The sequence below is a fragment of the Telmatherina bonti genome, assembly GCF_933228915.1.
Source record: "Telmatherina bonti genome assembly, chromosome: 14".
NCBI lineage: Eukaryota > Metazoa > Chordata > Actinopteri > Atheriniformes > Telmatherinidae > Telmatherina > Telmatherina bonti.
The window spans coordinates 8,447,009-8,462,892 of record NC_136612.1 but is presented as its reverse complement, the minus strand read 5'-3'; the positions used below and the strand labels follow the sequence as shown (position 1 = coordinate 8,462,892).

Below are 15,884 nucleotides of genomic sequence, written 5' to 3'. Positions count from 1 at the left end.
AGATTCAGGTTACAATTAAGATGAATATAAAGTTCCAGATATAGAGGCCTGATATTTATTTCAGTTGTTTGGGTTTTTTTTTAAAACCTGTTCTGGGTTCAGTGTTTAAGCAAAAACAGCCCTAACTATTATTTAATATATGAAAATGTTTAATACAGTACTGTATCTCAAAGATAATAAAAACATGAAAAATAGCCGTCACTTTCTGAATAAAAAAATGAGTTTGGCCCTCTACTTTGTTCCTCTTTATAATTCTGGCCCTCTGTGAGTTTGAGTTTGACACCCCTGTCCTAGCTTGTCTGCTGGGACAAATATGTGTGGATATAGGCTATACATAAAAATAAAGAAACGGTCTGGCTGGTGTGGTACTGACACCGGCGCACTGCTGCTCATTCTTTTCTATCAGGACCGCAATGAATTCTGGGATAGGAGAGGGCGCATAGGATGTTTCTCAATTCAGGGTCTGCACACTTCCAAGTGCGGATTCGTGGGCTGCATACGTCATTGTGGCGCGTCGAGTGCTGTCTCAATTCAAAGGCTCCTTCGAATCCACCCTTCAAATGCGCACTTCGTTTGGCTCCAGATTAGTTTAAAACGAAGGATACAAGAGATGTATCCTTTGAACCCTCTCCTATCCCAGAATTCATTGCGTTCCTGATAGAAAATAATGAGCAACAGAGCGCTGGTGTAGGTACCACACCAGCAAGACTGTTTATTTATTCATTTTTATGGAATGAAAAGATTTTTTATATTATATATATATATATATATATATATATATATATATATATATATATATATACATACATACATATACATATATATATATTGCTTTTCAAAACATATTTCTATTGAACCAGAATTAGAAAATAATGTCATGGTTTTAATAACACTTTAATTTATTATCACTATTGTCAATTTAATCTTATTTCCCAGGCAGCTGTTTTCTCCTTCTTTAATGGGAGGGTATGAATACATATGAGGATTAATGTATATGTGTCCAATAAGGATTATTTTCCACTGAAGTTAACGTCAGTTTGACAGGATGAGCTGTCAACCAGAGGAGAGCTCCTCTGAACTTCTCATGTTGGTCATTTAGATACAAAGGAAAATGACAATAAATCAAAGTTAAATTACTGGCACCATTTTCTGTCATTTTAAAACTATTTTAGTGTCTGTTTGTGGAAGAATGGGATCAGTAATTAGATAAACTTGGCACATGTAGTTGCCAGGCATCGGAGGACTGGAGCAGTATGGGTAATTCTCGTCCACTAGAGAGGCCGTCTCATTTTACTGGCAGTAAGGCACTTCGGTGTGTGCAGACCTCGTAGAACACTTCGTAGCCTACGCAGTTTGCGCACTTGGAAATGTGCAGACCCTGAATGGAGAAACAGTGTCTCCGCCCAGATAACTCTTACAAATAGTAGCAGAGATCTTATGAAGTCTGCTCACCGATTTGTGTTCTTGAGGTAGGGTTGCCACCCGTCCCGTAAAATACGGAATCGTCCTTTAATTGACAGAAAAAGGTTGCGTCCCGGATTGAACATACGTGACGCACTTTGGTCCGTATTTTCATAACTTTCCAGAAGCCTATACATGTCGGTCACACACATCAACACTCTAAGTCTAACAATAATTAACTAAATAAAACACAGAAAACATAGCAGTCAGCAAAAATGTTCTTTTCGTGCAGAATCTGCGCAGGTGCAGCCTCCTCCCCTCTGCGCCTGTTGGACAGTCACGTTGCCTAGAGACAGACATGACTCATGCACGCTCCTCAGAAGACCCGCGCCTTTTAAAAATGTCTCTTGTAGCCTACCTTGTTCTCTACCTGCTGAAAATAAAATACACATGTTAAACATACGTGAAGAGACGCGGCTGCAGCGTTGGTGAAGATGTTTACACACACATCAGCATCAGGAGAGCATGATCATTATTGATATGCTGTATTAGCCAATATAAATACATTTTATAGCCATTAAAAACGTATTTTCAATGGATGAAAAGTTGATAATGATATATGATATATTATTGTATTATATATATATTCATATATATATATATATATATATATATATATATATATATATATATATATATATATATATATATATATATATATATATATACATATGTGTGTGTGTGTGTGTGTGTGTGTGTGTGTGTGTGTGTATGTATGTTTATATACATATAGCCTAGCAATAGGGAAGCGTTTAATTTTATTTGCATTTTAAATATAAAATGTTCAGAGCTTTATGTTTTTTAAGTAAATTTTTAGGCAATCTGTAGGAAGTGATTATTGGATAAATTAACTTTTTATTGGTGTTGTTAAACTGTTATTAAATGAATTCCCTTCAAGTCATGTAAAACAAAACTAAACAAAAAAAAAAAACACAGTCCGATATGTCGGATTAAACAACGAGGAGCCATTTTTCACGGCACGACGTGGAGTCTAGACGTCGTCATCACCATGGTCCCACACAGTAAACATTTTATATCAAACGTTTATTTCTGTTTCTTATCTTTTATTACAAAACTCGTTAAATGTGCTAAAGTAGGCTATAGAAACTCTTTTATGTTGGCCTCGATAGTTTTTATGCCAAACAACTGTTGTCAAATAGCGTTTCTCTCGTTCACCTGTCAAAAATCAGCTGATCTGAACCAGCTAGTGAACGCGTTGCTATAGTAACGCCCGTAAAGGGAATGATAAGACAGTGATTGAACTTGCCCAGCTATCAGTGGCCCCGGAGCTGTGGTGTGCGTCCCTTATTTTAATGTATGAAAGGTGGCAACCCTATCTCTAGGAAACGTAGTTGGTGTCTTGTCGCAAGAAACGGCATTAATAGGGGGGCAAGTGCAGCGCACGAGCTATGCCTTCCTTGACCATAGGGTGGTGCTGTTGCCACATTTCTGTTAGTTTGGCCCGTAGGGAATGATCTTAGATGTGACACCGTCATGTGTTCAGCTTCAGCTTGCTGATTTATGGGAAATGGATATTTTGAGCTCTTTGTGGTTTATCTCCTATTTCAGAACTGCTACAGCACGACTGAATCCAACCTCCAATAAAGAGAAATGAAGTTCTACCAAACACTAAGAATCAGCCTTCCTTCCTATATCCTGACCGATACACCATCTCGTTTACTGGAAACTTCTCTGACGAACTAGTCCTCCTGGTTAATAACCAAAACAGTGAAAAACATTCTTCCTGCTGTGGGTCTGCAATTATCAAAGCTGGTTGTAAAAATGAAGTAAAAATGAAGCTTTTGTAAATGACTGAAGCAAAGTCAGTGTCTGGAAGAATCCTGCAGTTTGTTTTTATGTTTGTCAGTCAAATCATGATGTGATTGAAAGTTTTTTTGATATAATATTGTAGACTGAGTGATTCTCATTGCTAATCGAACTGAAACAGTTTGTATATAAAGTTGTCGACTGTTTTCATAATAATGGTGGTTGCACTCCTTTTCCCCAGGACTGACTTTGACAATAAATAAAAATAAAGCAAAAATAAAACAAAAATAGAGACAGAGACTCTACGAGATCAGTTTCCAAAATGAAGCCATGCGAGGAGTACTACAAGATCAGGTTCCAAAACGAAGTCCTGTGAGTATGAGATCAGGTTACTAAACAGATTCCTGTGAGTAGACGTTGGGCCTGGAGGGATGTGATATTTTTCCTCAGGTGCGTCCTGACTGATTGGCTGCAGCTGTTCCTCGTTCCAGCCTGGCTGATAAGACTGAGGACTGCTGTCCAGCCATTGCTAGTTCGTCTGCTTGCCAGCGGTGTTGTATGGCCAACCGGCGTTTGGTGTTGGTAAACTGAATAAGAGAGTCTAAAGAAACCCCCCTGTCTTGTTTTCCAGTACCAGCCAGCTCAGCCTGCCTTCCAGTCTTGAGCGTGCCCAGCCTGCCTCCTGCCTTCCAGTTTTCTGCTAGTCCATCACTGCCCCAACCAGTGACCAAAATAAAGGAACCGGGTTGAGAAGCATCTGTTATCCTGACTTCATGGAGGCTCTTTCCTACACTATTCCTTAACAGTAGAAATACAAGATCAGGTTCCAAAACGAAGCCGTGTGAGTAGAAATACGAGATCAGGTTCCAAAACGAAGTCCTATGAGTAGAAATATGAGATCAGGTTCAAAACAAAGTCCTGTGAGTAGAAATACGAGATCAGGTTCCAAAACGAAGCCTGTGAGTACGAGATCAGGTTACTAAACAAAGTCCTGTGAGTAGAAATGACTGACTATTCTTTTTTTTTAATTTTTTTTTTTTGTTTGTTTTGTCTTGTCCAGCATTTAAGCAGGCAAAATGGATTTTCTGGATGCTCTATTCTGCTGGGCAAATTTACTTTGCCAAGGGAAGCATCGTAGATATAATGCTCCCCTTGATATTCTGGAGTTTAATTTTATTTTTCTATTTATTTTGCATAATTGTTTGTACTAAAAAGTTTGTACTGCTGGACCGGACCGGAGAGGACAGAAGAGGGACAGAAAGAGAACCAAAAAGAAGAGAAAACAGAAAACACCTTGTAGAGAGAAAAAGAGAGAGAGAAAGGAAAAAAAAAAGATTGAAAAAGAGAACAGCCTACATACATTTGTGTGTATATAAGCACACATACACACCCACTTATATATACACACACCCATACACCTATACACACTGGAGTCATGTTCCCCCTGCGGGAGGACGAAGCCATCAAATATCAGGGAAACCCAGAGCTCACAAGCTAAATTAGACACACCGGAATAAAACCAGCCGTTGTCAGTAAATGAACCTGCAGGCGACTCAGTGACTGTGTCACATGCAGAACATACAGAGTGGAACGTGTTCAGAGAAGAGTGATCATGCCAATGTAGCCCTGCCCACACGCAGGCAAGAGGAAGGCCTGGAGAACCCCGAGGCTCGAGCAGCTGGCGGCCGTCCCCAAGCACAGATCCCAACCACCCCGCTCCGGAGCCAGTCATGCATCCACCCAGGAGGGGGCAGAGGGGGGGCCCCAGCAGAGCCTCCCACGGTCAGGGGAAACAGGCCCAGCAGGCCCGGACCGGCAAAGCCTGGCTCCACCGGGCACCGACCACCCAGGGCAGACGGAGTGTGGGCCCCAGGACCCCAAGAGCCCGAAGGCAACCCCCCCACCCCCGTAGGCAGAAGGTACAGCCCACGCCAATGGAGAGCCAGGTCAACCAGACTGCCACTGAATGGTAGCCAGGCCGTGCCCCAGTGCACCGGCCATGCTCCCCGGGCACCAAGGCCCTTTCACCCCTCCCACTCACTCACACACTCACTCACACACACACACTCACACACTCACACACACATTCACTCACTCTCACACTCTCACACACTCTCACAGACACAGACACACACTCACACTCACTCACACACACTCACAGACAAAGACTCACACTCACACTCACACACACACACACACGCACGCGCACTCACATATGTGCACACACACCGTTCCTACACACACGCACACACACACGCACGCGCACTCACATATGTGCACACACTCCCTTTCTACACACACACACACACACATACACACTATCTATCCTGTTGCTTACAGACACCCCATCTCGCACTGTCTCGCCCCTCTGCTCCCCCACCCCATTCACACTTACACCCTATAACACCCCGCCTCACACGCTCCCCTCGACACACCCTCACACTCATCACACCCCTTACTCAGTCCCCATCCACACACACTTCTGCTTTACTCGCAACCCACCCCAGTTCCCCTTATACACTGTCCCCCTATACATGCCCATACTCCGACCCCATCCCTTCACCTCGCTCCACCTCTATACACCCACACACACCCCATCACATACTCCACTCTACACACATACACACCCCATAACCCCCCTTCCATTCGGCCTCATATTCCTTATACCCAAGCACACTACATCATACATGCATCCATCCCATTGTGTCCCCCCTAACATGCCCCTTTCCATACGCCAGCCAACCTCATCCGCATCCCATTGCCCACCCACTTAACTGAATTATTTCCCCCTTATTTCTCCTCCCCTACCCATAAACACACACAATTTCACCCGTTCGCTCAAAGTCACCGTCCTCTCTCCTTCCCAGCATGCCCCGAGTGCGACGCCCCATGTGGACAGAGGGCAGGCAGGCCCCGACAAAGGCCTCCATGACCACCGCCCACCACCCCGACTGCCCCCCCATCCCCCTCAGATGCAGCCGACCAGCACCCCCTCAGGGCCAGCAGCGTCCTCTCCCAGCCAAGCCAGCCGGGGGCCCAGGACTATCGGACAGCACCCTCTTCCCCCCCGCCCGAACCCCTCCGGCAAGGCCCCGGAAATGGGGGCATGATAGGATCCCGATGCCCCTGCCTCCCTCCCCGCCAATGAATGACTGTGAAGTGTCTGTTAATTGCAATTAAAATTAAGGGGGGTAACCGCACCGTGTCGGGGGAGGAACCGCCTAAGCAGCCCCACCCGCCGTACACTGCATGTCCCGCCCCCCAAAACTTGACCATGAGTTGTCAGTGTTTTGTGTTGTGGGGATTAAAAGTGATTAAACTGAGAGGTGAGCAGAAACTGGGTGCAGTGATCAAGACCACCTTGATGGCCTTTCTCACCACTGACAGAAATGACTGACTATTCTAACATCACAGAAACATAAGACCAGGTGAAAATGGGGACTATAGCGGGAAAGGAGGAGCAACCTAAACCAGATTCTATCATGGTGTTTTTAAAGCAGAAATATGGTGAAGATGTAAGTAAATTTTTTAACGTTCTGGTGTGAAGAATGTGGGTTTCCAGAAGGAAGCTTTATGAGCATGTATCAGATGAAAAAATTGGAAAAAAAAAAAAAAAATTATGTGATGGCTGGTTCACTCTCCATAAGAGCAATTAAAAATAGAGGTCTGACCTGCTATTCTCTGGAGAGTTGTGTGGAAATATTGTAGGATATTTCCTGGGTGAATTCCTGGGTGAATTAAAAATGTGTGATTGGCTGGCTTGGTTGACATCACGGGGCCATAGCAGCCATTCACACAGAAATCAGTGTGTGTGTTTGCTTATATGATGGCAAGTCCCTTGAAAGATCTGCAAATGGTAAAGTGGTTGTAGGATCCACATATCTGTTGTACCTAGCATCAAAATTATATACACAAATTGCTGTCCACACTAACTAATGATTCAGCAAATTTTCTCAAGTCAATGTCTAATAACAGGATAATATATTAAAAACTGAAAATCAGATCACGGGCATTTCTCCAAAAGATGACAGTAAAGCCTGGTTCAGGCAGACTCCGTTAGATATGACAGAACGTGCCTGGATGGACCAGGAAAGAGAAGAGAGAATATTATCTTCCTCTAACAGTTTAATGAAGAAGAGGTTAAAGATTAAATGACAGACATATATGTGTTATTGCAGAGTTTAGCAAATTGTAAGAAATTTAGAAAGAACTGTTAGAGGCAGAGGACAAGTTCAGAGCACATCTGACATGTTTACATGTCTTTTACAAACCACTGGTCAGTGCAGATGTCGGAGATAAGGAGAAGGTTGGATGAGGAGGCAGAGCAAAGGAAAGGAAAACATGAGAGAGGGAAGTGAGGAAGAAGAGTGTGTTCATTAAAGGCCTTTGTTCAGGCCTTATGCTTACTGAAGGGGATGATGTCATAGCATGTGTTATTGGGGAGAGGACCGAAAGATGAGGGACGTGATTTGTGGCGTTGGGAGCTGATTCTGTTGGGTTGGTGTGCATTGCGTGGACTGGATGGGCTTGGGCTTCTGTTGAATCCCTTTCAGACATTTAAAAGGTGACTTTTGTTTGTTTAAGATTGCAGTTATTTTATGTTTATGTCTAGTATGACTAAATAAATTGATGTTAACTGAAAATAAATGGAGAAAGACTTTGGGCTGTGCTTGTTAAATACCCAGCTGAGAGATGTTGAGATAAGTGTAATGTTATAGGGGAAAAAAGAGGAAAAATCTCAAGCTTTAAAACAGGAATGGCACACCAACATCATCTTCAAGTATTACAACTGCGTTATCTTCTTGGCGAGGTCATGTTCAGCTTTCCTGGGGAAAAACTGACTTATGGATCCACTGCCACTATAGTCTCACACAGATACAGTTATGATCCAAAGTCCAGGATTTTCACAGCACAGAACTGCGTCCACATATGTTTGCAACAGTATTCAACAGAAGAACATTATAATTATGAGACTATAATCACATGACTAAATGTTTCAAATGCAGCCTCACAAGCTTGTCTGCTGCACGGCGGCGATCACGGCAGCTCACCGCCCCATTAACCCTTGTCAACATACACCATGGTCTCCACAGGGACCCCAAAATGTCAATTATGCCCGAGGGGGATTCAGGGGGAGGACTAGGGAAGAGGGAGTTCTTGGTCTGGGCCACTGCAGAGTTCTGTGTATCACACATGCTGTCAGTCAGTACACTGGAGCAGAAACAGTCCCTACCATGTGCTGCAGCGCTCCACCTCTCTCCTGTGTCAGCTCTGAGTCATGGAGCAGCACCTGATATGTAACTGCAGGGACCTGCCCACTGCTGATGGGGCCCAGGGATCCCAGAACCAGAGGGTCTGGCGGAGCCCTGCTGGTTGTGACTGTGAACAGTGTGGATATGGATTTTATGGTGGACACATATGCACGGTTTTCAACTTTGACCTCTGGAGGTGATGGATCCTCCTTGTCCTCAGACTAGTTGTGGATTTTCTAGAAGTAAAAGACTAACGGTGTGGCCAGCAGGCAGCACGAATCCTACCCCGACTACAGAGTCAGATGATGTTTTCTGGAATAAGCTGCACCCTGATTCTGTCAGAAAGACTGTTGTGTTCACTCAGTTCACTGTGGAAAGCCTGGATCTGCTTTCTTGAACCTTTGCCCCCCTCTCTGATCCTTTACATGTCACTCTTAATTAATTACACATATAAACCTGATTTATCTACCAGGAAGCTTTTAATAGACATGTGTTAGGCACTTCCTGACATGAATTTCTGCTTGTATGCTGATTGGTGGGGAGGGTGTGGTGACTGTAGTGGATCTGATTCCCGAGTAGACCGAGTGGTCCGAGCTGAATGATTATACCCACCTACATATATTCCTGGCATTGTATCCACATGACCAGGCAACACAATAAGGCCAAGGACCAAATATTTTCTCACTATTTTTGCTTAGCTTCATACCACACTCATGAACATGCATAAAGTTCTGCAGTCCTGCAGACTTTTGCAACTGAACAAGGTCCCAGTATTTTCTCTGCTCTGCTGCAGTGAAGCTACACATCAGTTCATACAGACAAAACAACTTCTGGCATGCTCTACATCTCTAGCTGTGCCTTATCACAAAACGTTTATCTTCAGCGTCTCTGACTGAACATGCATCAGGCAAGCGTTAAAGTGACAAACCTGTTTTAAAGACAGCACACGGACAATCTCTGAGGATTCCCGGCTCAAGCCCCATACATTTCTAATTTTTCAGCCCAGACAACATGAGGTTGCATTAACTGCGCCACTGTATGACAATAAATAATAAGTTTCCTGGCTTCAGTGTACGCCACTAAGGTACAATATTATGACCAATCTTAGAAGAATATCAGGAAAGGTTGGAATCTTCTATGTTTTTATTTGCTGACAGCCCAGTGTTTTAGTTGTGATCTGAACTCTGTACACATCAAGTGCTTCTATTTGACGAGGGGAAGCAACTCTTGTGGTGGCAGTAGACAGCCCGGTCTCTGGGTCCACATGCTCAACAAATAATTGAACCCTGTATGTCTTCAAAATGCCATAAACATGAGGCCGATCATTTGGGATAATATTGATCTTTCCAAGGTTAAGCTAGTAATGCTAGACCGTTAGTCTTGGCCTTTTCTGATACACACATTTGTATTAAATCAAGGGGAGAAGTGTGTGTAACATTGGAAAACATTCTCAAGAAGGAGGTGTTGCTGTGTGTGTGGGTGTGAGTATGCACGTGCGCACTTGTGTGTGTGTGTCAGTCTTGATGTAGTAGATTAAATCATCTTTAATGTCAGTGTTGGATGATTTGTTTTGATTTGACTGTCAATCGGTGCACAGTCCTACATCCAGCCTCTCTACTCCTGCTCCTGTCGCTGACATGCTCCATGACTGTGTGGCTGGACTGGCCATCCTCTGCACCCCCAGACCTGACCTCTCTGACCAACCTCTTGTTGACCCTAACTTAATTTTTATGTTGATTTATCCGTTCTCAGAACCCAGACCCAGGTGGGGGTTTTGGAGCGCTGTGGAAACACTATGGTTTCCTGACATCTGATGGTGAACAGGTTCGTCACAATCACCTTATTGACTCCCTTCTTTCTGCCATTTTACTCCCTCAATAGGTTGCTGTATGCACATGTGCACTAACTCCTCTGACCCTTCTGACAGGTGACTCTCCTGCAGATGAAGGCTGCATTTCTGCCCACCCTCCTTTTGCAGCCTCTCACTTCCTCTTTTCTCTCATGGCCCACAGATGGAGAGATTTCCTACTTTGTCTCTCTCAGGCCTTCCTTGGACCAAAGCACTTCCTCTCATGCTGTTGTCCATACGCATGCGTAAAAGGGGAGGACCCAACAGGTCCCTTGTAGATTCTTTTCGCAGGTCCCCCCGAATGGACATGGGCCCCTCCGACGCTCCCCCTCCTGGCACGGCCCTGGCACGGTGAAAGGAATGTTTTAACATACTGTGCTGATCTCATGCGAACCTTTTCAGGCATTTTGCGTTCAGGTTGCTGCAGGCCTTCCTGATCCAGCGTCTAAGCAGCTCCGTTTACTTCAGCCTGGAGACTTTGTCCTGATGAGAAGCTTCAAACGTCAATGCTGGGACCACCCATTTCAGATTCTTCTGGCAACCCAGACAGATGACCATGCTACTTGGTTGAATACATGCTACTTGGGTGAATACGTGTTACTTGGGTGCCCGTAGTATGCAACTACTGTATCATCGCTGCAGGAAGGTTCCTGCACCGACCGTGGCTCCCCGGCTTGCTGCTACACATGACGCAGCAGAATAACGCACCACCGAACAGAGGGCAGAATAATCCCTGTGGTAGTGTGGGTAGTGAGACAGTCTACTCTCGCACCTGAAGACCAGCTGCCGTTGTCAAGCAATCTCAGTGTGGAGTGAAATTAGCGTCCACCTGCAGCAGTAGCATGCCAAGTTCCAACGCAAGCTTCACCCACCCGGCATCATGGAGAGAGATCGACCGTGGCATCCATTTAGGGTTCATGGCTGGTCATTAAAGGGCTCAATGTGTTGCTTGGTTATTTTAGCGAGCGTCATTGTATTTCCTATTGTCTTCTTTAATTACTCTGCTCCACCCCTACCCCTCTGCCATTCCTTACAGCTCCATCTCTTCCCCGCGGTCGCTGAGTGTCGAGAAGAGGTTCTAACAGGTAGATGCGCCCTCTTCTGTTCCCCAGCTAGCACTCTAAGGAGCCCCTGTGCGGTCTCGTCTGTCATTAAGATATCTGAGCCATGTGTGTGCTCCGGTTCTTTGGATGGCATGGTGATCGGTGGACCAGTTACCAGTGGTATTTTTCTCATTCTGCTTCTGCGTCTACTTGGGGGACCATTTTTTACTATACTGGGACTGATTGGTCTCCTTCCACCTACATGGATAATGAGAATTCTCACAGGTGGTCTCGTGTGTTGAAATTAGACCTTACTAAGACTACTCTGGTGTTCACGTTTAACACTACCTCTGAACCGCTTTTGTAGCATCCTCCTCCTATCCGATATCGGGGTGACACTTTTAATAACTCCTGTTATCATATGCATGTACTGGTGAATTGGAAGTGGATGATTACTTTGAGATTATGACTGGCATGTCTGCTCAGAGTAATAACTGGTTATTGCTGGCTGAGCAGGTAGGAGTGTCTGTTGGAGTTGCTTGTGTGGTCTGCCTGGGGCCCAGACCTGTACTGCGTGTAATCGCCCCTCCACCTGAGTTTGACTCCGCCTGTATGATTGATTTGCTCTCTTCTGAAAACCTTAACCCTAACCCACTCAGATATGTATTTCCTAGGATGTTCCTTTCCCTGTTACATCCCGCACACAGTCCTCTCCTGTTTGGTTCAGGTGTGACGAAGTGAGATTTCACTTCCTTCACGAGCTCCTCTGCGGATTCTGGTTTTGTTGGGGTTTTGTTCCATGCTTGGTGTGACAGTGTTTATGCTGTTACTTTTCTGTGGCCTGTGCCGGCCTTTGGTGGTGGTACAGTGAACTGGTTCTTAGGGGCATGCTGCCATCAAAGTGGACTGGTATATGTGCCCCTGTCACCCTTCTCTTGCCTACAGCTCTCGTCCTGTGTTTCCCATCTGCCTCCTTATCTGGTCACTCGGTCCAGGCACTCTGTTCATCCTGATGACTCAGCTGCTTCTGCCTACATCAACACTATTGGGGTTCCATTGCAGTATTTGCTGCCCTTCTTGTTCTGTGTTGCGTTCCGTGTATCAGAGCATTGTTGATTAAGCTGCTTGACACTGCCTTAGGATGTCACGTTCCTGGGCTTGTTTATGACCCTCTTCCTGCTTCACATCTCCCTCTGTCTCTGATCCTTTTTCCTTCTTTTTTGATGGTGATGGCTTTTCTGATTCTGACACTGACGTGTGAGTGTTTTTCCTTTCAGGATGTTTTATGATGAATGTTCTTCAACCCTGCCATAGTTTCCTGTATCTCGTTGGGTAGTTAGTGTTGTTTTATGGGTTTGTTTTGTTGCTTTGTTTATGTTCATGAATTGTGATTCTTTTGTGTTGATCCTGAAAGGATCAAAAGGGGGGAATGTGGTGGAATTATGCATATAGTGTAGTTTTAATATGTAATTCATTTATTAAGTTTCTTTTAGGTAGTACAAGATATATATTCTGCATAGTTAGAGTAGTTCAGTAAGCTTGGTTTAGTAGATTGATGCATAAAACTAAGTGTTCTGTTCAAGGCCTGTTTCAGCTTTGACTCTTATCTTCAAGCTGGCAGTTGTTTTGACTAGTGCTGCCAGGCAAAGGTTGTTTGTGTATGCCTAAAGATCGCTGTAGCACTCTGAGCAGGGGTAGAGCTCTCAAGACCTCTCTCCAACAACATCTGTACATGTTCAATAAATTGAACAGAAAACAGTTCATTTATAGATTTATTTCTCATTGGATAAATTCCACGACATCCACATAACCTGCTTTCACATTAGAGAAAATCACCTCCTGTTTACTGTACAGGGCAAAGGCCAAAAAGAACATGTGAAGGGACACACACATAGTCTGCTCAACTGGCTGTGCATAACCTCGCCATGGAAACGCTTCTCTCTCTCTGACATCACACTACAACACGCCATCTCCTTCCTGGAAAGGGACTGCGCAACACTTTCCTGAAGATTTCATCAACATCTGTCCACAAAGTTTTGTTTCCTTCTGGATTTCAAACGTGTCTTTCTAATAAACGGAACAATAATTTCTCTCTGGTAATAAGTTCAACTGTAGAGGAAAAGTTGTGAATACTTTGTTCTGAAATCAGAAGAAAAGAAGACAAAAAGCTTGTCATGTGAGAATCATGAAACATGGGATACTTTGGATGTTAGTTTCACATGCTGGAAGAAATCCCACTTGATCGTCATGATACAAACAATTTCACATGGAGTGAATATCTACAAATGTTATGATGCAGAAATGCTTTTGCTTGCAGAAAAACAATCATGTGACAGAAGGAACTGAGGTTTACATGGAAAACATGTTTCTTCTCCTTCACGTAATTCTGCTTTAGATATGGGGGATGGGAAGGGCTCTGATTGGCCAGGCAGACATGATGTACTTCTACCAGATATAAACTGCACAGAACGAATGATCTTTGAGCAGAATGAACGTTCACATGGCAGAGGAATTCATCAATTAGGATTTAAAATGGGAATAAAGCCGCCGCTTACTTCTGATTTAAGTTGAACTCTGAATTGTTCCTTTCATTCAGAATGAGCTGTTTACATAGTGACTTTTCATCACTTTAAAGCAGATTTAACTTTTATTCCGGATTAAAGAGGAATTAAAACTGTGGTGTAAACGTGATCGGTGTTGTTTAGTAGTTCTAAACCTCTACCGCTGTCTTGTTACGTTCCAACACACTGATTCATTCAGGTAAAGGCAAAGCAACATTCTTGCTTTTCACTTTTCCATGAGTAATGCTCTCATTTACACAACAATGGAGTGTGTTCACACCTGACTTGGGATATTAGCTCCAAATGAATCCAGTCACTTGTCTGTCCTGCATGGAAGTTAGAAACGCCAGATGGCTGGACTGCGCTACTTCTAGTGTTCAGAAGACACCATCACATCAAGATGCAGGCAGAAAACATCTCAAGTGGGACCTCAAGTTCACGTTTGAACAAGAGCAGCACATATTTCCCTTTTCTGGAGAAAGAAATGTCAAATGAGCAGAAATGGTTTCTTAATGAGCAGCCTCCATTCATTCCAGCTCGGCCTGACATCCAGCAGGAAGAAGGCCGGGATGCCTCTTAGAAAGTGTTGCAGAAAAGCCATCAACTCCTGGGACATCTGCTTCCATCTGGTGGCCAACATTTACAACATACTTGGCCCATTTTTACATGTCAACAAATGCAAACAATGCAAAGTGCAGCAGAGGAAAGCTGAAGCATAAACGTCCCCAAACACAATAAACAACACTTGAACATGTCTAAATACTCAGAGACAAAGATTTCCTTCGTCTAAATGATTCTATCAGTAATTTATCACCTGCTGCACATGCTTAATACATACAGACACCTAGTCTGGAGGTTTTCCATATTGAATAGAAAATGAGGTTGTTATGAGCCTCTTTCCTTCTCTTTGTCTCTTTCTCTGATGTTATGTGGAGTTCAGTTCTGACTGGGACTCTCTTTCCAGTCTGCTTCCCATTAAGATCTTCCTCTTCTCCTCCTGCTTTTGCTCTTTGGCTTTCAGTGTTTCCCTCATTTGTTGATCATTAGCATGTAAGCTCACAGCAACACACATGTTTTAGAAGAGCCTGGCAACAGTGGAGTCTGACCTACATCCATCATCCATAGACATCCATCACTGTATAGCAACGGATGGATGGATGGAAACTGGAACATATTCATCTCAACATGAATGAGGGAAAACAGCTTTTCTTGTCAGCAAAGGGTTAAAACAATCTGTCTTTGTTGATTTGTCTTTTGTCACAGATGGATCAGGTCAGATTTTCATGTGAAACTACTTTCATTTGTGGTGTCGTTGCTGTTTGCTGAAAAAGTCTCCCATTAAACATGAATGATGTCATTTCTTCTCATCCTGGAAATGAGCCTTTCTGAACATCCCATAACTACATACTTCATGCTTTATTGATTTAGAAAAACAACATTTGATCTTCAGAACAGCTAAAAGTAATTCCAGGTAGAAATGATTTGTACATTTACAAGGTGTTGACAGTAAAATAATCTGTTATGAAGGAAGCTTTCATGATTTCTCTGTTTGACTCCATGAGGTTGAAGAGAAACAACAACATACAAATACAGAAACACAAATATTCAACTAATAATTAGAGAACAAGCAGGTTGGGATTTTCATGTGGAGAAATATTGATGGAAATAAAAGTCCTCATCAGCAGTGATTTCCTCCAGAAAGAAACAAACAGAAACAAACAGCACATAAGAAAGTCAAATAAACAACAGAACAGCAGAGCAGAGACATCACAACAATAAACTCTGCAACAAACACACAAAATCACTTTATTCCACTTTACACAACTCAGCACTACATTCCATGTCCCAAAACCAAAGTCCAAGTCCAAGTCCAGCATGGAGCGGCTGAGTGAATGTGGTCTGGACTCTGTGGAGGAGAGTCCTGGTCTCAGAGACGCTGTAGAAGGACAGA

General features: G+C 43.7%; 1 protein-coding gene across 1 annotated transcript in view; it reads right to left on the bottom strand.

Annotated features, from left to right (window-relative positions):
- Window positions 1-15,860: 15,860 nt before the first annotated feature.
- The window catches only part of LOC306765198 (tripartite motif-containing protein 16-like), a gene marked incomplete at both ends in the record, with an annotated part of 1,589 nt that continues 1,565 nt past the window's right edge, over window positions 15,861-15,884 (bottom strand). Inside the window, one exon of the mRNA XM_079252594.1 lies at window positions 15,861-15,884. This exon is cut by the window's right edge and continues 63 nt beyond it. Coding sequence (XP_079108720.1) covers window positions 15,861-15,884 — 24 coding nt within the window.